The sequence below is a fragment of the Protomyctophum parallelum genome (genome assembly GCF_964188405.1).
Source record: "Protomyctophum parallelum genome assembly, chromosome: 1".
Taxonomy (NCBI): Eukaryota; Metazoa; Chordata; class Actinopteri; order Myctophiformes; family Myctophidae; genus Protomyctophum; species Protomyctophum parallelum.
Window position 1 is genome coordinate 77,811,692 of NC_139697.1, and position 25,733 is coordinate 77,837,424.

Sequence of the window (25,733 nt, forward strand, 5' to 3'; positions counted from 1 at the left end):
CTATGCATGCATGTACACAATCCAGTATATGATGTTGAAAAGGAGGTAAGACATGGGAAATATGATCCGTGAATAAGAGTCTATCATATAGCTGTTGCTCATTATGAACTGGAGGTTTCCTTTCAAGGGGCGTTTGCGATGCAGCCGTGTTCCCTCAGATTCCCCGGAGACAACGCCAGAGTTCTGGGACTGAGCGGTCCTTTCTGTATTGGGGATGCTGGCAACTTCTGGAAAGGACGCTAGGTCAATGTCAGGGTCATGGTAACAGCCATCGTATGCCATAGCCTGGGTCGCATTGAAGGAGGTAGGGATCTGGAATGACAAGAGAGAGGAGAGGTTGTTAAAATTGTTTAGTCAAACAGTTTGTGCTGTGTTAAAGGAACACATCACCCATTTTCAACTTTATCTTCATGTAATTGGTCCTCATTCATGCTCATTTCTGACAACTTGCTTTGTGTTTTTGAGGCATACCTGCCAACCTCAGACTTTCAGATAGAAGGAGAAAGCAATAAAAGAGACATCTTTAATAATCTAAACTATAATTAAGTGTGTGTGTGTGTGTGTGTGTGTGTGTGTGTGTGTGTGTGTGTGTGTGTGTGTGTGTGTGTGTGTGTGTGTGTGTGTGTGTGTGTGTGTGTGTGTGTGTGTGTGTGCGTGCGTGCGTGCGTGCGTGCGTGCGTGCGAAAGAGCTCATACATTGTACAGTACAGTACGTTCCAACTAAACAATGAAATACTGTCATGTTGATTTGCATATGAAAACCCCAAGGAACTACGCAAATTAACAATATGGCTGTGGCAGTGTATTTCAGTGGGGATTGTTAAGGGGGTATAAGAATCATGCCAATATTTGATTATGGAGATATTTTGTATATGCATGCCACTGACAGCATTTTAAAACCTTTGGACGCATTGTCAGTTTCAGGAGTCAGTTTCAGTACACTGTACACCTCAGTAGAAGTAGGTCTTCTCTGGTTCTTTGAAGGAAACAACATGCTACCCTGAGCACGTATAAAGCACTACTTGGTAAACTACCTTTGTGTGTGACGCGACTTGGCCTGTTGTAGCGCCACCATGAAAACTGGCAAGTGGCATTTCTTCCTCAGCCTAGTGGGAATATGCATGCACAGTTTCACCGCAATTGGACGCTGCGTTGAGGAGTTGTGGCGATTTGTACAAAACGGGTACAAAATGGGCTACTCCTGACAACTTTAGAAGCCAATCGTAGCCAATCAGGATGGATAATTATGAGAAATCAAACAAACCCATCTTGATCACATGACTATGGAGAGCATGTGTACCGATGAAATGCGTGAAATTTGGATAGAATCTGAAGGAGTAATAGGCTATTAGAAAATGTTTTTTACATATGTTGGCCTCCTGGTGGCGCTATAAAGAGCATGTGAAAAATTCCAGGCAAAGGTTTTTCCTTGGCCTCTAGGGAGTGTGCATACATGGTTTTACACAGATCGGTGCAGTTATAGGTAAAAACACAAATCGGCCAGTTATAGCGCCACCATGAGGCTGAGTTGAAAATATACAAGTGGCATTTTTTCCTCTGCCTAGGTATTGTGCGTGCAAAGTTTCACGGAAATCACACGATGTGTTCATGATTTCAGCATTTTGTTTGAAACGGAGTGAACTTTGGAAGCCAATCTTAGCCAATCGGGATGGAGTCTGAAAAATCTGAAAGACCTGTTTCGTTGAATGGCTCTAGAGAGACTGTGTACCAATTTGCGTGATGTTTGGACAAAATCTGTAGGTGTACTGTCAAAAAAGTTGTTTTGCACAAAGCGGCCTCCTGGTGGCGCTATAACAGCCCAATGTGAAAACTTTGGGGCAGAGGTTCAGCTTTGGCATTCAGGGAGTGTGTGTGCAGAGTATGGCTGCGATCAAGCCAACTGTGCCAGAAATGAGCTGTTCACAGACGGACGGACGGACGGACACACGGACGGACTGAGTGCAAACCTTCGGCCTGGTGGAGACAATAAATGTGCTGAGGATGGACTCATTTCAAGTCTTTCACTCCCTTTCTTATTTATATTCTTCAATATATTCTTCAAAAGGTGGATTATCATTCATTCATAGCATCGGGTGGATACCTCATAATATGAGGTCCTGAAAAGTAGCCGTTTTGGACATATTATGTCCAAAACGGCTACTTTTCAGGATTCAAATTCAGTATGTAAAGAAAAGTACAAAAATAAAAAAATAAATAGCAGATGTACAAGCTTGAAGATCTGCTACAGAGTTATAATTAAGGTTTCTGCTCGACAGCAACAACAATATGCTAGATATCATTTTCTATTTTTCTAAGCAACATGTAGTCGGGTAAATGGGGTACTTGGTTCCAGAAATTAGGAAAAGGGGTACTGAACTTCCGCAGGCAAAAAAGGTTTGAGAACCACTGCTGTACTGCATGGCATTCCTGTTTCTCTACACTGGCCTGTCTAATTAAAAAAGGAAACATAAAAAAGGGAATAAAAATAATAAATAAATACTACTAATTAATTAATTAATTGTACGAAATCCCCTCACTCTCTAGCTGAGAGTGGGGTGATCACCTCATTCCTCCTCTAGTGGTGGGTGGGGCGGCTGGGCCCTATACTAATTACTAGTTAGGCACACATGCGGCTGGCCTACAGTATATAGGCCCAGGTGGTATACCTCACAAACATTTTGCCCTCTATCAGAGAAGTACTGTGGGAACCCTGACAGTTGTGCCACAAGTTGATGCATTATGTACATGTAAGTTTGCTCCTTTCTATCTGTTGTCCTTTTTGCGTATTGTTTGTTTATGCCCAAGTTTGTACCTTTAGTTTGCACTACTGACTGTTATACTGTTTCTATACCATCACTCCATGTCATCCTCAATAAATATATACCATGTGAAACCACAAGCCAGTCTGGTCCTGGGCACACTGGTGTAAGGGTGATATCCAGCCAGCAAATACCCTTCTTACAACCATACAATTCTTTCATTAATAATCACATAAATACATGCAACACAATCACCCTTCCACTGAGTGCACTCCTGAGCCTCTTCATCTCCTCCACAGTGGTGAAGTAGTTGACAGCAGCGTATTCGATGACGGACAGGAAGACGAAGAGGAAGCTGGCCCACAGGTAGATGTCCACGGCCTTGATGTAAGACACCTGAGGCATGGAGGCTGAGACGCCCGTGATGATGGTGGACATGGTCAGAACTGTGGTAATGCCTGCAAAGTGATGATGGTGGACATGGTCAGAACTGTGGTAATGCCTGCAAAGTGATGATGGTGGACATGGTCAGAACTGTGGTAATGCCTGCAAAGTGATGATGGTGGACATGGTCAGAACTGTGGTAATGCCTGCAAAGTGATGATGGTGGACATGGTCAGAACTGTGGTAATGCCTGCAAAGTGATGATGGTGGACATGGTCAGAACTGTGGTAATGCCTGCAAAGTGATGATGGTGGACATGGTCAGAACTGTGGTAATGCCTGCAAAGTGCAAACAAACACCAACGGTCAGTGTTGATTTTGTCGAGTAAAAAATATGGCGAAAAATATCCGTCGACCACTGACGAAAACAAAATAAAAACTAAGCTATACTGACACAAAATTTTGAAATAATAAAACATTAGGGAGGGACTATAGTGGAGAAGAGATCCAGTTGAACTAAAAGACATCATGTGTAAAATCTGCTATTTCAATCAAGGCCCGCCAAAATACATTTGTGTTAACAAAATAAACTGATTTAGTCGACTAAACTCTTCGACCAAAACTAGACTAATAGGAAAACATTTCAGGTGACAAAAACATGACTAAAACTAAATTAAAACTAAAAAACTGAATCAAAATTTGATGTTACTGTATTATCACCTGTTTCCGAAAAAAGGTTTGTACGTCAGCAATAGCATGTACTGTAGCCTACTGGGCTTAAAAGTGAACCGTAACCACTTAAACCCTATACAGTACTTTGGTGACCAGGGTCCACCCCATGGGTCTATATTTGTAGCCTGGAATCCAGACTGATTTGCCACATTCGTCTTTTTCTCACTTCGCGAAGTGAGAAGAAAAACCGCAAGGTAGCAATCAGTACTCTGGATTCCAGGCTACTATATTTGGCCTGCTCCTTTTTTCCCTCTACACAATGGCCCTATTTATGCTTAACCCCTTATGCCAAAACTTTTTTGCCTTTTTTTTACTCTTTTGAAAACCATTCACAATCGGCTATTTGAACTATTCAAATATGTTTTTCAAAATAGTAAAAAAGTCAAAGAAGTTTAAGGATAAGGGGGTTAGCACTAGTACTGTAGCAAAGGGCCCAAAATCTACAAGCTCACATCGCATTGTGAGCTTGTAGATCAGTCTCTTTCTTTTTAGCAGTGCCTCCACTCCATTACGCAGCTATGTGTGTCCGGACCGTATGTATGTATGTACGTCCGTGTGTCTGTCCGAGCAGGGCTGGCACCCTGGGCGTGTTCCTGGGGGTCTGGATGTTCCGGGGACCCCCTGGGAACCCCCACACGGTAACTCTGTCATTTCTCGACCGTTTCGGACACTGGAAGGCTAGTCTGAACCGGGCCGGCTCCCTGGGCGCGTTCCTGGGGGTCTGGATGTTCCGGGGACCCCCACGCGGTAACTGTCATTTGTCAAAGATCTTTTCCAAAAATAATCAAAGTACAGTACAGAGCACAGTACAATACAGTACAGAACACAGTACACTCCCTGCGGTGTGATATGTCTTGTTGCATGTTGACCCTAGTGATTCAACGCATGGAATTCAATGGCCCAAACCACACTAAAGGGTCAAGACGGTTTTAGCATTAACTTCTTGCAACCGTTTGGACCCAAGGAGTTGCATGGTGACCCTTTGGTGTGGTTAGGGCTTGCACGCATCCACCTCATTGACGGCAGACTGCTGGGCGAGCGCTGGCGCTTTGGCATGGGGGGTCAGATAAACATGGAATGAATTCTGTACTGGCCATATAAGGAGCATGTCTTGAGTGTACAGGGTATGATGAGGTCAGATCAACATATGGAATGTCAGAACAGGTCAGCTCGATATATGGAGATCTAAGGGTGGTAGCGGGGACATTCTTGAGTGTACAGGGTTTGATGGGGAAGGATCAACATATGGAATGTCAGAAACTGTTCTGACATTCCATATGGGCTTCCATATTGGCTTAATTGTGACAGCAGATCACATTTACTCTTGACATCAGATGTCATAGTGATGTCACGAGACCTGAGCGCCATATATGGGGGCTTTCCCATGTATGTGGATTTTGAGTTATACACTGACTGACTGACGAGAATTGCACGTTTTCATAAGTAAATGCGACCTTCGGTAGCAACAATACATAATAGTATAGTTGCACCGCTCACTTTACACAGGTGTGATTATTATTATAATTATTTTTGCTATTTTCAAATGTCACAAACTAACTAACATGGATCACTGTACCCAAAGAGACGCGGGCAGGCACGGCCCTCCTGTCAATCCAGAAGGACACCCACGACAGCATCACCATCAGCATGGTAGGAAAATAGGTCTGCAGCATGAAGAAGAAGATATGCCGCCTGAGAATGAAGTTTATGTAGAGGCGATTATACCATCCTGTAAGAGAGATGAAAATACAGCATGTATGCATGCACATACACACACACACGTCACAGACATATGAACACATGTGTTATGGATGGAGGGATATATAATGTAAAAGTGAGTGGAGAAAACTAATTCAGTGCGGAGACACAGTGGAGCAGATTGGACATTTAAGCCATTTTTATTAATCCCTAATAAAATGACTTATTTAGCTATAAATAATAAATAGAGCAACATCATTTAAAAAAAAACTCTTAAGACTTGATTTGTTGTATTTATTTAGGTACTTTGAGGTGTATCATGGATGTTTTATTTGCTGTTCTATAATGTGACATATGCAATGTAGTATTGAAGTGTCATTTTATTTCTGCCTCTTGGCGAGTTCCCACTTGTAAAAGAGACGCAGTCTCAATGTGTTTTTAATGGTTAAATAAAAATATATAAATCTCTTCTGGGGGTTCCCCGGCACAAAACATTTTGAGATGGGGGTCTGTGGCCAAATATTATTTTGGGGGTCCTTGGCACAAAAGAGTTTGAGAACTAGCTAGGCTACTGTTAGAATCGGCCTCAAGATCTTAATGACTTAATACATGTGCTAGTGTAGGCAGGCTAGTAACGAGGGTGACTGAGTTTCGATGTGAACTCCATCTTTTTATTTATTTATTATTAAGCTTTGAGTCGGATACAGGCTTTGAGAAAAAAATATTCAAAGAGCCTATCAGTGATCTGCAGCTACTCAGTCAGGGGTGTGGTTTGGATTATTAAAAGTCCTTGAGCTTTGTGGGATTACAGTCACACACTGAGGAGGTGTTTGTTCAGCCTCTTCTTGAATGTTCTAGCAGAATGGAGAAAGCTCCTCCCAGCTAGCCTTATACTCATCTGCAAAGAGAAAAGCCTGGTCACAACCTAAGGCAGAGAGTGCATTGCCGGAAGTGTCTGGCCGGGAACATCCGTCAGATGTATTTACCCTGGATACGATATTTTCCGACCAAACGTAGAATGTAAACAGATTTCAACGTGTCAACGTAATTTCCTTGAGCGGTACTAATTCCAGCAGTATAGGTCTTGCCCAGCGTGGGGTAGCAGTGCTTTGAGATCCACTGGACAGCTGGGAGTGTGCATCTTGTAAAGAACAGTTGTTGCTGCAACTACAGTACATCTTCATGTAGTTCACATGGAGTATGTAGGTTGTAGGGAGTAATAATGGTATGATACTGCCTGGATATGTCAAGAGTTCCAGTGAAAGGGCATTAATGGTATGAGGCATGATGTATAGCCTACAATTAATGATTCTTTATTTATTTTTTATTTATTTAGTGCAGCTTTCGCCTTTATTTAACATTTCTTATAGAGGGACATGGCTGACAGGAAATGGGGGAGAGAGATATGGGAGTGACATGCAGTAAAGGTCGTCGGGATTGGGAGTCGAACCCGCAGGAGGTGAGGCTGATGGGGAGTTTAGCAGCCTGCTCCGCCGACCTGCAGTGACTACAGTGTCTCACGGCACGCCGTCCAGCCAAACAATTCCCCGGGGAGTTGGACGACGTCGTCACAGCTAAGAACCCGGGAGTGGCGCCGCCAGGGCGAGTTAAGTAGGCCTATATTATTGAATGAATACTGTTTTTTTTATTGTGCGCTCATATAGGTCTGTATTTTTATAGTGAATGATTTTATTATGGTTCCATAGCCCACTGAATAATTACTTTAATAAAGATTGCCATAGAAAACCTGAATTGCCTTCGTCTTTTATTTCCTCTAAACCTCATGGCCTGTATAGTAGTCATTTTAGAGGGAACCATTTATGTTATATGTTTCTCCTACACTGCTAAAGAGTTAATTAATGTAGGCCTACTGTCAATTGTTTGTCCCAGAATGAAAATTATTCTAACTGTATAGTTACTATAACAGCTCACGGGACCCATTTTGTCGTAGAGAGCCATACTGTAACCTACATCAGGCTTCTCAAAGTCGGTAATATGACAAAAGGTGCTATAAAGTAACAATGTAATTCAGGGGGGCCGTGGATGAAAATGTTTTTACAGGGGTGACTTCAGACAAAAACGTTTGAGAAACACTGCTGTGCATACATACCAGTGCTGCTGTAGAAGGCGAGCCCAAAAGAAGGGTGGAATTGTTCAACAAAAAACTGAGACAGCACGATCTCGTCTGTCCTCAATGAATCGTTGCCGTTCTTCCAGTAGAGCATGAGGTCATTCTCATTGTACGCATCTTCAGGAGAGGAGAGAAGAGGGCAGTATATGAACGGACAGGACATCTTCAGGAGAGGAGAGAAGAGGGCAGTATATGAACGGACAGGACATCTTCAGGAGAGGAGAGAAGAGGGCAGTATATGAACGGACAGGACATCTTCAGGAGAGGAGAGAAGAGGGCAGTATGTGAACGGACAGGACATCTTCAGGAGAGGAGAGAAGAGGGCAGTATGTGAACGGACAGGACATCTTCAGGAGAGGAGAGAAGAGGGCAGTATATGAACGGACAGGACATCTTCAGGAGAGGAGAGAAGAGGGCAGTATATGAACGGACAGGACATCTTCAGGAGAGGAGAGAAGAGGGCAGTATATGAACGGACAGGACATCTTCAGGAGAGGAGAGAAGAGGGCAGTATGTGAACGGACAGGACATCTTCAGGAGAGGAGAGAAGAGGGCATTATATGAACGGACAGGACATCTTCAGGAGAGGAGAGAAGAGGACAGTATATGAACGGACAGGACATCTTCAGGAGAGGAGAGAAGAGGGCATTATATGAACGGACAGGACATCTTCAGGAGAGGAGAGAAGAGGACAGTATATGAACGGACAGGACATCTTCAGGAGAGGAGAGAAGAGGACAGTATGTGAATGAACAGGACATCTTCAGGAGAGGAGAGAAGAGGACAGTATATGAACGGACAGGACATCTTCAGGAGAGGAGAGAATAGGGCAGTATATGAATGGACAGCAGGGTGTGTGGTCCTCTGCACAGCATATTGGCACTTTATTAACTTGCACAGTTGTATTTTGCAGTCATGATTTTATTCTTGAATACCGTTTCCTGTTTAGCTGAGATGGCCACTCAGCCAACGAGTTCCACCTGGGGAAATGCTTGGCGATTAACAAACATGAAGGGCAATTGCAATGTGGGTTATAACTTATAGATGCAATATGTTTGGAGTGCAATAATGTGGAGTTCTATTGTTGAGGTTTGATTGAATGCCTAACAATTGCCTGTGATGTGTTTCAGTAATGATTGGGCTGGACCATGTCAGGATAGCAGGGGGTTAAGATGTGCTGTTGTGATTGATTATTTATGTTGTAGTGTGAAGGACTTATTATATAACTTGTATAGTTCATGTAGTTCACAGAAACTTTAACAGAAATACATTTATTTGTATTTATTGTATGCTTATGTATGTATTTATGGTATGTTCTCATTTGAAGACACCCTGTAAATGGGATAGTCCATTCTCATTATCTCCAGCTGGGTATAAAAGGCTGCCATTTTGCCAGTGAACTGAAGTCTGTGCTGGGAGTAGAGAGCTTCCTGCATTTATGACAGTTGGTAGTGCTCCTTTGGTGAATAAACATACCATTGGTTAACCTTTACCAATGCCTCTGTACTGTTTCTCCAGCCACTAACACGGTCATTCCTACAATGAGTTTCTTCTAAGACTAGGCTCTATCAGTGTTCTCCTACACACTAATGGTCCGGGGACCACCACAGTGGTCCTGTGTTCCACAGCTAAATGATGCAGATTTGGTAATCAAATGGACCCTTATATAGATCTTTATCTCTTGAGAGTGTAAAATTAAAGCAAATTGACCCGTAAACATCTGCATCAGTGAATTTACAAGAAGAAGAATTGTTATTTTGATCAGCATTTGCCTGTTATCTCTCCTATGGTAGGCCTACAACATTGTCTACAGCATTGTAGACAAAAATATCCAACAATAACAAAATATTAAATTTGTTCTCTAGCACAGTAATACTCATTGCACAGGTGGCAGGTCCCACTTCAAATTTGTCCCATGTAGAGCCTGCCTTGAATCAGCTGACAATTCTTTATCTGGTCTGTTTTGGATTTGCTAAATGTCTGCATTGACCTATATATTTACTTCTAAAGAAGCTTACCATTTTAGAAAGAAGGACTGTTTCGCTCTTGGTGTGAGAAAGAAGTGTGTCTTCAACTAAACTTTTTCCAATAATAGACTATAGTGACATCATATTTGCATGTAGCACAGACATTTGCTACAAACTACAAATCTTTATCTCATCACTACACTCTCTATAAGAGAATGGGCTTTAGAGGTTTGTAGTCATATGCATGTAGGTATTTATTTAAGACTACTGAAACATGTTATTTACCACTCCAGCAGACAAATTTATTTATTTACAAATGTATTGGCAGTGTATTGGCTGCCCGTCAGTCTGACACTTCGGGATCGACTTGAAAGGTTCCCGCGAGCTACTGGTAGCTCGCGAACCCCTGGTTGGTTACCCCTGCTCTAAAGTAATTAAAACCAGTCCCACCCAGCAAGAGCCCTGTGGGTGATTCAGGCATTCAGGTTATTCAAAGAGGAGATCAAACAACAAGGTAAGTGGGCGATAGAGTGCTGATAAAAGTAAGTGCTACAGGAACAGGCCATGCCAGGCCGTGCCTGGGCCCCCCCCCCCCCCAAATGTTTGTCTGGTCTATATTATTTGACAATTTGACCAATATTTGACCAGTTTTTATATTATAGTTTGTTGTTTACTTTTGATGCTGCAATGGACATTATTTTCTCTCTTTTGATTCGAGGTATTATAAAGGTGACACACTGTGAGCTGGTAGACTGGCTATTTTCACGTGATATCACCCAATACTGACAAGATACTAACCATGATACTGACATGATACAGACATGATACTGACCACGATACACAGGCACAGACTGGCACAGAAAATCGGCCCTGGCATTTGTGGTCTACAGTCTACACCGGCCCAAATGTGTCTCAAAGACGCTACTACTGTAGGCCTATGTATTTTTTATTACTTTTTCTTTTTGTTTTGATCCAGCTCCGGCCCCATGACTGCCCAGCCCAGAATTGCCAGACTGTCCAATCTGGGCCTGACTATACAGACATGATACTGACCACGATACAGACATGATGATACCCACAATGACCATGATATGGCATGATACTGACCACGATACAGACATGATACTGCAATGACCATGATACTGACATGATACTGACTATGATACTGACATGAATCATGTTTTCACCAAATGTTGACCTATTAATGACATGCCCAGAATAAGCTAGAACATGATATACTCACAACTCTCCAGCTCCAAAGAGCAGTTCTGCGAATCTAGAGGGAAACTGCTGAAGTCCATTGAGCAAAGCGCAGTCACAGTGATCCTACAACACAGCTCAAAATTAAATAAATCCACAGATTTTTTTTAACCAATTATACTGGTAATTGTTATCTGTCCTTGCAATATACCCTCATTATTATTACTGCTACACAATGATTTACAAAACTTGATAACGCTCAAAAATGCATTAAAAGTATAGCCAGCCATTGTCCAGCTTCAAGTAACTACAGTATAAATACTGTTAGTTATAGTAGCCTACGTACTGTACTATCCACAGTACAGTTACGCACAGTACAGAATATGTACTCTAATGGTGGGGAATGGAATTATAGAGGAGGTTCCGGAGTATAATTTTCAACCTTCATCGATATTTTGGGTTAGGGTATGCCTATGTTTTTCCTAAATAGCAAAACTAAATAGCAGATTGGCTTTACTTAAAGGTATAATGACATTATTTTTTAACAACATTTTAACATAATTTTAAGTCTTTGTCATGGTCCTTCAAAAGTGTATTAAAAGGTTTTAACAGAAAAATCCACTCCTGTATGCCATGCCAGGTGTTTTCTCTCTGGTTCTAAAGCTTCTTCAGAATGGAAAAGGAGAGGGGGCGGGATTTGTGGACTGTTACATCACTGTCCACAGGCAAATCAGAGCACTTGTTTGAGCCTAATTATTCAGAAAACCCCAGACCACAGAAAATCCACTGAATGTTCAAAGTTTCGGTTTTTGGGTGCAGTTCAGAAAACCTTAAAAAGAATCACACCTATGTAAAATGAGGGGCGCTTTTATCATCATAGACATCATCTCATTCTGGCCAATCAGAATTTGCGTCCTCACCTTCGTCTTCAATGTTTGTGTTAGGACAATGTTTGTGTTTACACAGACCCCACACCCTCAAAGCTGGACATATAGGGGCTAGCGCCCCTCAAAAATAATAAGAAACCAGACATTTAAACAATGTCCACTTTTCTCATAGAAGACACAATGGGTCATACCTGACGCTGTAGAGTATATTGCCATCTGGAAAAACCCTCAGCATGATGTTCTCGACGGTGGTGTCATGAATGAAGGAACGCTTGGAGTGGACGAAGAACACATCGGGAACCCAAATCTTCTTTACAAGCCGGGCATCGAATGTGCGACTCTTGTTATTGCTGGAGGGGAAAGCCAGGCGGTCATCCTGCCAGTAATGTCTCAGGTACAGAGTCATCGTGAAGTCCTAAACGGAAGAGAATTGATTGATTGATTGAAATATTTATTAACAGTTTGTAGAATTTACAGTACATTTTAAGCACAAACTCAATACAAAGACTGTCAACTGTGAGTGGACGACCCAATTAAGCATTACACTTGTTTACAACAGGGTCCACATTGTTCAATTCATCAAAACATTTAAAGACATACAAACATTTAGAGACATACAAATAGACATTTCTATGTAGCTAAATTCATCATATGGGAAGCAAAAAAGGGAAAAGATACAATATACAGTGAGGGAAAATGGGGTGGGGGGGTGGGGGGGATTCAGATTTTACAGAGGCCAGTTTCGAATTGCAGCCATCCGTAGGTGCCCTTTGAGAGCGGTTTTGAAGGAGTCAAGGGATTCACATGTCTTAATGACTGTTGGTAGGGCGTTCCACATTTTGGTGGCATAGGAGCGAAAAGAATTTAGTCCCTTGTTTGTGCCGAATCTGGGTTGTACATGGTTTGTTGCACTCCCTCTGGTGTTGTGGGTGTGGACTTCGTTTACATTAAGGAAGTATTTAGACAGGTACATGGGTATCTTGGTGGTGTATCGAATCTTGTGGACCAGACCCATTGCAAGATGCTGTACTCTGTCGACGACCCTAAGCCATCCCAGCCTGTCAAAGTGGGCAGGGGTGAGGTGGGTTCGGGGGGTGAGGCCAAGTAGGAGCCTGACCAGTTTGTTTTGGGAGGTCTGGAGCCTTGTTTTAAGGGCCTTTGAGGTGCTGTGGTATCGTTATGCATCATCATACATCACATTCCGTGCTCAGCCAATCAAATCATCTCAAGTTTGGTAACACAAACACACAAAGCTGGGCATAGGAGACAATCGTGTGAAGTGAGTGGCAGCCGCTTCAAAAGTTCATAGACTTGGCTGGGGTCCTGTTCTTTGGGGGCGCTGATTATTCTTTCTCCAAACATTAAAAGTCCATAGACTTGGCTGCATGCCACATGACGTAATTTGTGAAATTACGTCATGTGGCTAGCCTGTGCCCCTCAAAAACAGCAAAGGCTCCTTCCCATCCTGTTTTTTTTATATGCTTTAACTTCTGGTAAAGTATTATATAAGCACGTTATATGCAACAGCATTAGTACTTGAAAATGAAAACTGTTCAGACAGTAGATCTTTAAAACTAAAGTGTTGACAAACATAGACTGTATGTGCAGGGCATACTGCAAGAAGAGCCTTAAACATAGACTGTATGTGCAGGGCATACTGCAAGAAGAGCCTTAAACATAGACTGTATGTGCAGGGCATACTGCAAGAAGATCCCAGCGGCGACACTCACCATGTTTACTTCAGATATGCCGTCGATACTCTCCACCTGGACATCTATGCCCACAGGAATTGCTTGCCCTATACAGGAGGTAAAATGTCACATGTCAAACTGGTGCAGAGTCAGGCCTAAAGACAAACACAGGAGAGCACAGACAAATTAAGTGTATTTTTCTTTTCCCTGGCTTTTAATGGTAGTCACGTGGCAACTCCATGGTTGGGATGGCTAAAGGTCTTTGCTTTGGTAAGCCTGTGAGTTCTGCTGACATAGATGTGAGGGAAGCACATCTATACTGTTGCATTTGGTTGCCTGTACGAGTCATTTTACAGCGCTTTCCATTTGAGGACAGTACATTTCCCATATCAGGCAGTGACGCAACCATTGTGTCTCTCATGTAGGCTGTCTCATTGCCATCTGTGATCAGGCTGATGACACTGTCGTGTCATCAGCAAACTTTACCTGTGAGCTGTGTGTGGCCACGTTGCCATGGGTGTACAGTACAGGGAGTAGATGAGGGTGCTCAGAACGCAGCCCTGAGGGGCTCCTGTGTGAAGGGCCAGCATGGCAGAAGAGTTTGAGCCTATCCTCATGCTCCTACAAGAAGTACAGAATCCAGATGCACAGGCTGGGGTTGAGTCCTAGGCTTCTGAGCTTGGAGGCGACAGGTTTTAGACCCTGAGCTGTAATCTATAAACAGCATTCCAGATTTCCTATTCCATAAGTGGGAGAAGGTAGTGTGTAGTGTTGTGGCTATGACAGTTTTGCCAGTAATTGGTGTGGTTTTCGGGTGGGTGGCAACCTGCTTTTGATCAGCTCTTTGACATGCTCCTCAATGCATATGCTCGTTATGGGGGTGAGGGTGACGATGCTAATCGTATAAGTGCATAAAGCCTACTGTTCCTCTTCCAGACAGTAAATACAATTTAAGTGATGAAGAGGAATGGCAGAGCATCTGTAGGGCCTTCAGGCCCGGCGCCAGGATGAAATGACAGAGGGGGCAATCGGGGGCAGGTATTGGACATGAAGACAATGCGCCACATTTGCATATCTATAGAGGGCGGAGGCGCACGATTTCGTTGGCTTCCTTCCTTTCAATGCCTGGAAATGTACCATTGTTTTGTCTGTAACTATTTGATCTAAGGGGGCAAAGAGGTTGATTTAGGGGGGCAAACACCCCCTTTGCCCCCCCGTGGCACCGGGCATGCCTGCATGCCAACTCTTACATACCACTCACATCCTGAGCAGATGTATGTACTGCCATAATACAAGGTGACATGACAGCTATAATAAATTGACAGGCCTAGTCAAGGTAACCTGACTCTGCCAGATGGCGGCAGCAGTGAGTTCCTCCTCCTGCTCCCATCTGGTCCCTCTCGGGCAGAGATGATGTACTCCGATCAAATGCTGATCGGAGCGATGGGATCAATGCGAGACTAATGACGTATTGAAGCGCTGCCACAGCACAAATGTAAACACAATCTAACAAGACTACAACTCGATACCAGGATTACGGCATGTTTTTGTGAGGGTATCTACCCTAGGGGACACGGCGAGAACATGCAAACTCCACACAGAAAGGCCCTATCGCCAACCCCCGCCTCGGGTATGGGCACTGATGACGCGGAGGAGGGAACATGCCGCCAGTGCCCACAGCGTCCTCAGCGGGAATCGAACCCAGGACCTTCTAGCTGTGAGGCGACAGCACTACCAACTGTGCCACCGTGCCCCCGTTGGGCACCAATCCTGGTCTCTAAAACTACCTCCCCCTGGCCAGCCGGGGCTCCTGATGGAGGGGAAAGGAACTGGTCGGAATAACGTGTCCCTTCCACGCGCTACGTCCGGCCGGGGAAATTCCCCTCTGTCAGGTGAAAAGAAGCAGCTTGGACTCCTCATGCATAGAAGGAGGCATGAGGTCAGTCCGCTGCCCCCCCCCCCCCCCAGGTTGGCAGAGGAAGTGTAGCGCCCAGGATTACATTAGATAATTGGCACTGGGTGAAAAGAAAACTGGGTTACAAAATAGTGGGATAAAAAAAAAAGAAAAAAAAAAAGACTACAACTCGAAATGATTATGGAGATATCAGGTTTTTGTCCCGCTGCTTCGGGTTCATCGTTTCTGCTTGAGGGAGACCAGATCAAGTAGTAGGGGGGAACTTGTGAACTCAATACTGCCGCAATCTGGCGGAGTCAGGTTATGGCCAAGGCACAATCTGTCTCAAAACTGTCTCAGTCAGTGTTTCCCAATGAACATATTGGTCAATCCCAATGTATTTTGTGTATATGTATCATTATGTACAGTATGTACAATTTTGTAGTGTCTTGTAAGCCCGTGCGGGCTGGGCATCTTATGGTGTAGGACACTTTAATAAAAACTCTATCTATCCAAGGACAGCAAAGACGAGGCAAATGTAGGGGGGATTGCAAACAGGGCTTTGTGTCAGTGGTGGAAGCCGTGACCCTGTGGTCATGGCTGCTCGGAAGCTGGCATCCGCTTACTGTTCTGTTGTGATGGTTGTGTTCTTTTCCATTGACATGGGATCATGACATCACTTTATCAGCCAGGGCAGTAATCCCTCCTCTACTCTCATCTCCATATGTCTACTCTCACTCCAGGACAACCTTCAGTATATTGTTATGTTGCAGTCATTCTGTTTTTACTGCAGCTTCCAGGATCAACATACGGAACAGGTCAGCTCCATATATAGAGGTCTAAGGGTTTGAGGTTTGAGGTCAGATCAAGGAAGCTCTGAGAAGGAAGTGAAGTGGTCACGTGACTGGGCTGCGCCATGACACTTTCATGGACACTTTCATGGGAGCCAAACTCACACAGGAAGTGCAATGAATACATGGCAGTGAATGGAGCCGGCTGGACCAGCTCATAACAAACATTATTCATGAACAATTGAGACCTTTTGTAAAGTAATCACTTCTGGAAAATAACAGAAGACATATCACAGGTTGTTTTCTAATCGCTTACTTTTCGATGTGCACAGTATATAATTTTATCTGAGGATCTAAACAGCAGCAGGTATCGTTTCTGGCTCCGAAGTATCGCGATATTTGGCTGCCAGACAGGAAACGGTGGGAAGTCTCGCGATACTTGGTGCGTTCAGAAATGTACTTTGTACTTTATTTATTCTATTTTTATAGAGATACCATACCTCTATAAAGATTACACAGTGTACACATCGAATAACAACACAGCAGACAATAATGTGTTACATGTCTTCTGTTATTTTCCAGAAGTGATTACTTTACAAAAGGTCTCAATTGTTCATAAATAATGTTTGTTCATGAGCTGGTCACTGAGCTCTCATTGACTCCAATGCATTCTGCCAAACTTACGGGTAGTTTGGCTCCCATTAAAGTGTCCATGAAAGTGTCATGGCGCAGCCCAGTCACGTGACCACTTCACTTCCTTCTCAGAGCTTCCTTGGGTCAGATGTAGAGTTTCTGGCCAATATTGATGACATCACGTTATGTCACGAGGGGGTGACTTAGGCCCAATCCCAATCCACTCCCTTGCTGACTCAATGAGCCCTCACTGACTTAGCTGCGCGTTCATGTGAAGTCTGCGAGGGCTTGAGGGATGTCCCATTTGAAATCGGTAAGTCAGTGAGGGCTCAGCCCCGCCCCTTTATGTGCCCTTTGTCAAAGTCAGCGTCGATGCTGACTTTGGGCTGACTTTAGCAAAGAAATTACCCACAGTTCATAGCGTTACCAGTGGAATGAGGGGATCCTCCGAACGTCAATCATTTAATTATGCAAATTAGTTATGTATCGCGATTAGAATGTCAACAAACACAATAGTGCTTTCTCACTGTTCTCAAAAGGAGACGGAATGGAAGGATATAGGCTATATATTTAATAACAATAATAATAATAAGGGAAACATGATGAGAAATGACAAAAGTAGCAAAGTAAAATAATATGGAAATGAAATGTATAATGAATAGTATTATATATTAATATTACAACTCATATCACACAGGAAAGTGTATTTATTAAACTAATAATAAAACGATCAGCTTAAATACTAAAATAGACATAATAGACATGTATAAATAGGCAAAGCATGTAGGTAGGCACTGGCTGTGAATAAGGACAGTCTTTATAAAGTGATGCAAAGTGTCATGAATGGCGGACTCATCTTCAAAGTGCTGTCCCATTTCTTTCACAACAATTTGGAGCCCTTGCAGCCTCTCACCCTCAAGCACTTACAGCTGACGTCATTAAAGTCAATGAGGGTCCAGGGCTCAGGGCTTGAGGGAGGCAATTGGGATTGGGCCTTACTGACTGACTGACTGACAGGAAATGCACAATTTCATAGTAAATGTGACCTGTGGTTAAAGTACTATTGATGTAAAGATCTAACAATGCATGCACATTGAGCCATGGCTCAATGTGTCAGCCATCTTCATGACACCAGTGTATGTATGATTCCAAATGTGGGCAAGATTTCAAGCCTCATTGAGTTTCATAAGTAAAAATAAATCAGACTAGTCTGAAGCGAGTGGTGCAACAGCACCCCCTAATGGTACTCTAAACATCGTGACATAGGGACATTGCTGTTCTTTGGAGTGGTTGCACCACTCAAATATTTAACCGGGACAAAATGTGTGAAGGGACTTCATGTGGACTACTGGAAATGTGTACAAGACATTTGGCACTCTCTGGTTTACAAGACTAGCTTCAGACACATGGACAGACAGACAGACATGTTGACAAGGTTTGCTCATAGGGGGAGCTGTGGGGAAAAAGCATGTTAGCAATAGTTCCAGGAAGTGAGGTGCCAGGAACAGCTATAAAAGTACAGGAAGTGAGGTGTAGGGAGTTACATTTTAGGTATCAAAAAGAGTGTTTGATGATGATTTGTCAAAGAGACTCTTGTAAGGTCAATACTAAATCAGAATCAGAAATTGATAAACCACAGTAGTGGGGCTGGAAAACTTTGAGATCTGAAGAAGAAAAGTTTGGTCATGGAACATTTCTAAGGGTTTAGTTCTGAATCCATTCTGAGCTTTAGGACAAAGGGGAACCTGCTGTGGCCTCCTGACTTGAAGGTTGGGTGAGGAATATACTCCTTTTTATTTGAGTTTGAACATTAACATTGGTATTTATATATATATATATATATATATATATATATATATTGATTGTTTAATTGAATTTCATTATAATTTTTTTATAAGTTTCAGACAGATACAAATATTGCAACTTAACTTCAAAAGCAACAGTTTGGTACAACTTTTGGTCTGCTATACAGTTTGGTTACAGTAGGCTATAAAGAATTACTGACGTAGGTACAGGACCTTTATTGTCTCCACCAGCCGAAGGCATGGGGGAGAGTATGTTTTGCACTCCGTCCGCGTGTCCGTCCGTCCGTGTGTCCGTGTGTCCGTCCGTGAGCAGCTAATCTCGGCCACCGTTAACCCGGTCGATGCCAAATTTTGCACACACACTCCCTGGACGGACTTCCAGAACGGCCTGTTATAGCGCCACCAGGAGGCCGCTTTGTGCAAAACAAGTTTTTGCACAGTACACCTACAGATTTTGTCTAGCCGCAATTTGCAACTCTAGATTTTTTTACAATGGGTTGAATCTAGAGTTGCAATAAGCTCCATCCACTTCCTATTCATGATTTTCGGTTTCTGATCTGCTGGTCTTAAATGACGTTAAACTCACCAACATTGCAGCTGTAGTCCAAGCTTGAATTATCCTCTTTCAATCTGCCGAGCTTGTTTTTCATAAAAATCCCCCGTAGAGATGTTATGAGTTACTTTCTGTCCAAAATATTCCAAGAGTGACATTTCCGAGCCGCCATTTGTATTTTTGCAACGTGCCGTAAAACAAGATGTGAGGGGGAGCGCTTGTTTAATAGAATCTTACCTGCGCAGGTAAGACACCCAAAGAAGAGGCAGACACAGTGCGACGCCCCATCACACACAGCCTTCTATTAAACAAGCGCTCCCCCTCACATCTTGTTTTACGGCACGTTGCAAAAATACAAATGGCGGCTCGGAAATGTCACTCTTGGAATATTTTGGACAGAAAGTAACTCATAACATGTCTACGGGGGATTTTTATGAAAAACAAGCTCGGCAGATTGAAAGAGGATAATTCAAGCTTGGACTACAGCTGCAATGTTGGTGAGTTTAACGTCATTTAAGACCAGCAGATCAGAAACCGAAAATCATGAATAGGAAGTGGATGGAGCTTATTGCAACTCTAGATTCAACCCATTGTAAAAAAATCTAGAGTTGCAAATTGCGGCTAAGATTTTGTCCAAACATCACGCAAATTGGTACACAGTCTCTCTAGAGCCATTCAACCAAACCGGTCTTTCAGATTTCTCAGACTCCATCCTGATTGGTTAAGATTGGCTTCCAAAATTCACAGGAGTGCTCAGTTTCAAACAAAATGCTGCAAATCATGACACATCGCGTGATTTCCGTGAAATTGTGCACCCACATTCCCACTAGGCCCAGGACGAAATGCCACATGAACAATTTCAACTCAGCCTCAAGGTGGCGCTATAACTGGCCGAAAAGTGTTTTTACCTCTAACTGCACGGATCTGTGGATAACTTTGTATGCCAACTCCCTAGAGGCCAAGGAAAAACCTTTGCCTGGAATTTTTCACATCTGCTCTTTATAGCGCCACCAGGAGGCCGACATATGTAAAACACATTTTCTATTATTACTCCTTCACATTTTATCCAAATTTCACGCAAATCGGTACACATGATCTCCATAGTCATGTGATCAAGACAGGTTTGTTTGATTTCTCATATTCCATCCTGATTGGCCACGATTGCCTCCTACAGTTTTCAGGAGTAGCCCGCTTTTTACAAATCGCCACAACTCCTCAACGCAGCGTCCGATTGCGATGAAACTGTGCACGCATATTCCCACTAGGCTGAGGAAGAATCCTGGTGGAGACCTGTGCCGATTGGCACTTTATTTCTTTTAGTTCTTTAATATAACTCAGACATACAATTTTATTATGGTTCTGATTGTTATAACAGACGTCTTGAAAAAGATGGCCAGTTTGTTTACTCCTAAACTGGGGCATGAAACATGATATGGAGTAGCCGCAATTTGCAACTCTAGATTTTTTTACAATGGGCTGAATCTAGAGTTGCAACACCCTCCATCCACTTCCTATTCATCTTTTTTGGTTTGTGATCTGCTTGTCTTAAATGACGTTAAACTCACCAACATTGCAGCTGCAGTCCAAGCTTGAATTATCCTCTTTCAATCTGCCGAGCTTGTTTTTCATAAAAATCCCCCGTAGACATGTTATGAGGCTACTTTCTGTCCAAAATATTCCAAGAGTGACATTCCGAGCCACCATTTTGTATTTTTTCAACGTGCCGTAAAACAAGACGTGAGGGGGAGCGCTTGTTTAATAGAAGGCTGTGCGTGATGGGGCGTTGCACTGCGTCGGCCTCTTCTTTGGGTGTCTTACCTGCGCAGGTAAGATTCTATTAAACAAGCGCTCCCCCTCACGTTGAAAAAATACAAAATGGCAGCTCGGAATGTCACTCTTGGAATATTTTGGACAGAAAGTATAGCTCATAACATGTCTACGGGGGATTTTTATGAAAAACAAGCTCGGCAGATTGAAAGAGGATAATTCAAGCTTGGACTGCAGCTGCAATGTTGGTGAGGCACTGCGCATGCCGGCAGCACCACCTCTCATAAGGTGCAATGGAAAAGTTCTAGATGCACTCACGTGTAAAAACATGCCCCATCAAACTTGGCGACAAATTAATGAAAACGAGCGCTTCCAAACTCCAACACTTATTAAAATTATCGCAGCACGGAATTTCTCCGCAGAAAGTAGCTCATAACATGTATAAACGCTTTGCAGATTGAAAGAGGATAATTCAAGCTTGCCCTACAGCTGCAATGTTGTTGAGTTCAACGTTGTTTAATACAAGCAGATCAGAAATGTCTATTTTGGATTAATGGGATGTCAATGGAGGGTATTGCAACTCTACATTCATCCCATTATAAAACAATCTAGTGTTGCAAATTGCGGCTATATCCATACCTTGTTTGGCCTACTTTGCTTACATTATGTGCCACACTGTTCTGGGAAACAGAAGGTCACGAGTTGGATTCCACCCCCAGCCAAACCAACTGGCAAGGAATAGTTACAAAAAGCTATGGCCTAATTAGAATTTGTTTGTGAAATTTGCAAACTTTTAACAAGAGTTTATAATCTGCCATTATAAAGCAACATGCATTGTAATAGCCACAATCCATGGTCTTCTTTCTCTCAAGTTCAGTCTATTATGTTTAATATGGCTTATTGCGCATATTGCGCTTTGCATATTGCATTCCTTGGCTCCTGCATTGCTACTGTAGTAGCATAGTAGTATAATATTATGATTATTATTATGATTATTATTTTAAGAACTTGGCATATTATGAATGTGGTTGCTTGGGCTTAATTAATGTAGGTTACAGTGTCATATTTTGTCTCATCCTGGCCCCCCCAAAAAACCTGCACTGACCCAGATTGTCTGTAGTGTTAGACAGTGACTGCAGCAGATTTTAATTCAGTAATCTGGATTTCCATCCACGTTGTCTGAAAAAGGGAAACGGATATTAAATAAATATCTGCGGTAGGCCTACTACTTTTCTGCTGTCATCAGGGTTGCAGTTTGTGTGCAACTAAAATAGAATGACCAAATTTGGACTTTCAAAACTGAGTTTTTTAGAGCCTAAACTTTAATTCATATCAGTGAATGCATTCTTTATACTTTTTTAACTATCGTATATCACTGCATTCTCTCTCCAGCATGGATCTACACAGATCAGACAAAGCGGTTAATGCAGGCAGAAAACAACTTTTTCTCTTATCTAGTTTTAACTTGACCCTTATAGTTTAGCAAAGCTGGGTTCCATATAAATTGATTGTTTTTTATGCTTCTTTTTATTCGTATTTCTTTCCATGCTTTTAAACCCTGTAAGCACTCACAGATTTGTGAGAATGTAAAGTGCTTTATAAATACCAGTAAGACGACCTCGCCTTTGGGTCGAGGTTGCGTGCACGCATCCACCTGGGTGACGGCAGACTGCTGGCCGAGCTCTGGCGCTTTGGCATGGGGTATGATCAACATACTGTATGGAATGAATCCTGTACTGGCCATATATGGAGCGTGTATTGAGTGTACAGGATTTGATGAGGTCAGATCAACATATGGAATGTCAGAACAGGTCATCTCCATATATGAAGATCTAAGGGGGCAGTGTTCTTGAGTGTACAGGGATTGATGAGGGCCCAGATGGGGCCAGGCCTTAATGTTCGGGCCTGTTGAGGACTCTAGTTTTCGCCGGCTGCCGCAGCATGTTGGCTGCACTAATAACTTTGGGCGGGCCCGTCTAGAGTTTGAATGGACAGGTATCAATCAAAAGGGAGACATTGAAGAGGAAGGATGGGTGGGGATTCTGGGGAAGGATCAACATATGGAATGTCAGAACAGGTCAGCACCATATATGGAGATCTAAGGGTTTGAGGTCAGATGTAGAGTTTCTGGCCGGCCACATATATGTAGATCTAGGTGAACGCTGTTTTTGTGCTCACACATACCCAGCCAGGCAGGGACCCACACCACACACATACTCACTTAAGGAAGTGGTTTGCACCACTTAAAAATATTGAAATTGGAAATACTCCAGTAAAGTAAAAGTACCTCAAAATGTTACTTAAGCATAGTGGGGGAAAAGGTAATAGACTCCTGGTTGACCCCATGGTCAGCAAACTATAGGTTGTATAGGGTTTAAACTAAAGTGGTTAGAGCAGCCTTACCTCCGAAACCCGGTCGCATAGCAAAGTCATGGTCTTCAATGCGCAACAGCTGCTCCGATTTGATTAGCAGGGATTTGGTGCTGTCTTGCTTCTTCATCCGGAGGTCCACTTGACTGAGAGACACACATGGCAGTAAATAGACACACAACAGTACATAGACACAGATGAGTTTGTACTGAGAGACACACATGGCAGTAAATAGACACACAACAGTACATAGACACAGATGAGTTTGTACTGAGAGACACACATGGCAGTAAATAGACACACAACAGTACATAGACACAGATGAGTTTGTACTGAGAGACACACATGGCAGTAAATAGACACACAACAGTACATAGACACAGATGAGTTTGTACTGAGAGACACACATGGCAGTAAATAGACACACAACAGTACATAGACACAGATGAGTTTGTACTGAGAGACACACATGGCAGTAAATAGACACACAACAGTACATAGACACAGATGAGTTTGTACTGAGAGACACACATGGCAGTAAACAGACACAGATGAGGTTGTACGCAGGGTTCCATTTGCTGAAGGTGAGGTGGTGGGTGGGGGTGGGGGGCGGACACACCTTTGCTTTTGATATCATTCCCTATTCTTTAATTTGTATTACCAGTGGCCATATTATGTTTTTTGGTCAGACTGACATGCATTTACTTTTTTGGTACAGTATATAGGCTATTGGATATTTATTCGATTTTATCACAATTTCATTCAAAAACAATGTTATCCACATTAAGCCTGCATCTCTATTTTGGGCACATTTTAAAATAATTTCAACATTTTAAATGATCTACTCAAAAATAGCACAAAAAAGTAGGCTACTGTTTTACAAGCTCACAATATACATTGTGATTTTGTAGATATATTATATATGTAGAATATTGTCACTATTTGTTGTACGATGAAGTATACATACTGTAGGGCCAGTCCGGAATATAGGTACATGCATGCATGCATATTACTACACACATGCATGCACACATTATTAACACAGGCGTAAACACACCCACACACTAAGACACACACAAGCACAATGAACGTAGTGTGGACATCTGTTCCAGTGTGGTGAGATGTGAGTTGTTGACAATCTATCTGTGCTTAACAGACTCACAGATGGAAGCATGATTGATAGGCCGTCAATGCTATCATACCGTCACTACATCACCCAGTGAAATCCCCAGTGTTAATTCAGTTCTGAGGGTTTTACGCTCATAGCTCATTTACCGTCTAATGTAGATCAATGTTTCATATAGTATTTCATTTAAATCTATCACCTATCTTCATGTTTGGCAACAAATTAAATCCCTAAAGGACTCATTCGTGCACTGACGTGACATCTAACCTATACAACGGTATTGCTGACAATTCCCCTGCGAGTCAATTTAGGACACAACTGTCGCAAAGCAGATCAAACGAGTACAAAGGCAACCATTAACAAATTATGTTTGAGTGGGATGTACAGCACAGTATACGGCCGGGGGCTACATTTATAGCCCAGCACTGAGCCGGATGTGTCACTGTACATGTCTACACTATAAGCTGCTCCAAAAGCTGCTCCCCTGATGACGTCCCTCTCATGCCACATGATCCTGTCACCTGACGTCACCTTGATCCACCATGGCTCATAATGACAGCCCGAAAGCAGCATCCACCATTATTAAACAGAAGGGAAGGGGGGAGGGGGAGGGGGGGGGGGGGGGTAGTGCAAATCTAACAGTAATTGCGTTGTTTCAATTTGTCAAATGTAAAGAAAATAGAGGGAGAAAGAGGTTGCACATTTGAAATGAATACACATGCAGAGTTGCATGCACAAGACCAATGTGCAATGTCCAATGTTTATGTCTGCAATTACAGGTGGGTCATTCTCTACACATTTTAATGAGTGAAATTTACCAAATGTTTTTCAGCACTAGATTAAACATATAGTAACATGCTGTCCATAAAGGGCTTGATATACTTGCATGCAATGTTTGCACTGAAAATAGCAGATCAATACTCACCTTTCGCGTTTGTGCTTGCCGCTGTCTCCAACGTAGAAGTCGTACATGTCTGTGTATTTCCTCTTGTTTGGGAAGTGGCTGCTGTTGAGTTGGGTCACAGGCCACAGCCATGCCCAGCACATCAGTCTCAGGGCCAGGAGGGCCACATTCATGGTCAAACCTGCTTCCGAGGAGCCAAAAGAGCTACCAAGAAGGGTCTCCCGCTGGCTCAGCGGGTCTCACCCAGGGGGCAAACCTCCGGGTTGTCCAGGGAATGTCCACAGCTGTCCCTGCCGTCTACCGGCATGTCCATGTCGCAGCGGCACTCAGTCGTGACACAGAGCCATTATTTCTGTGTTATCCCACCAGTGTCGTATGCTATACCATGGTGGATAATGATCTGGACACCCAGTACTTGGTGAGGTCCAACACCGCGGGCATG

General features: G+C 43.0%; 1 protein-coding gene across 1 annotated transcript; it reads right to left on the reverse strand.

Annotated features, from left to right (window-relative positions):
- gabrr3a (gamma-aminobutyric acid type A receptor subunit rho3a) lies at nucleotides 1-25,464 on the reverse strand (the record flags this gene model as incomplete). The annotated part of the gene is made up of 9 exons (XM_083759958.1): nucleotides 1-312; nucleotides 3,015-3,217; nucleotides 5,451-5,603; nucleotides 7,683-7,820; nucleotides 10,914-10,996; nucleotides 11,949-12,172; nucleotides 13,488-13,555; nucleotides 23,295-23,407; nucleotides 25,313-25,464. The coding sequence occupies 9 exons, from the start codon at nucleotides 25,462-25,464 to the stop codon at nucleotides 1-3; spliced, it is 1,446 nt and encodes a 481-aa protein (XP_083616084.1).
- Between the last annotated feature and the right edge of the window lie 269 nt (nucleotides 25,465-25,733).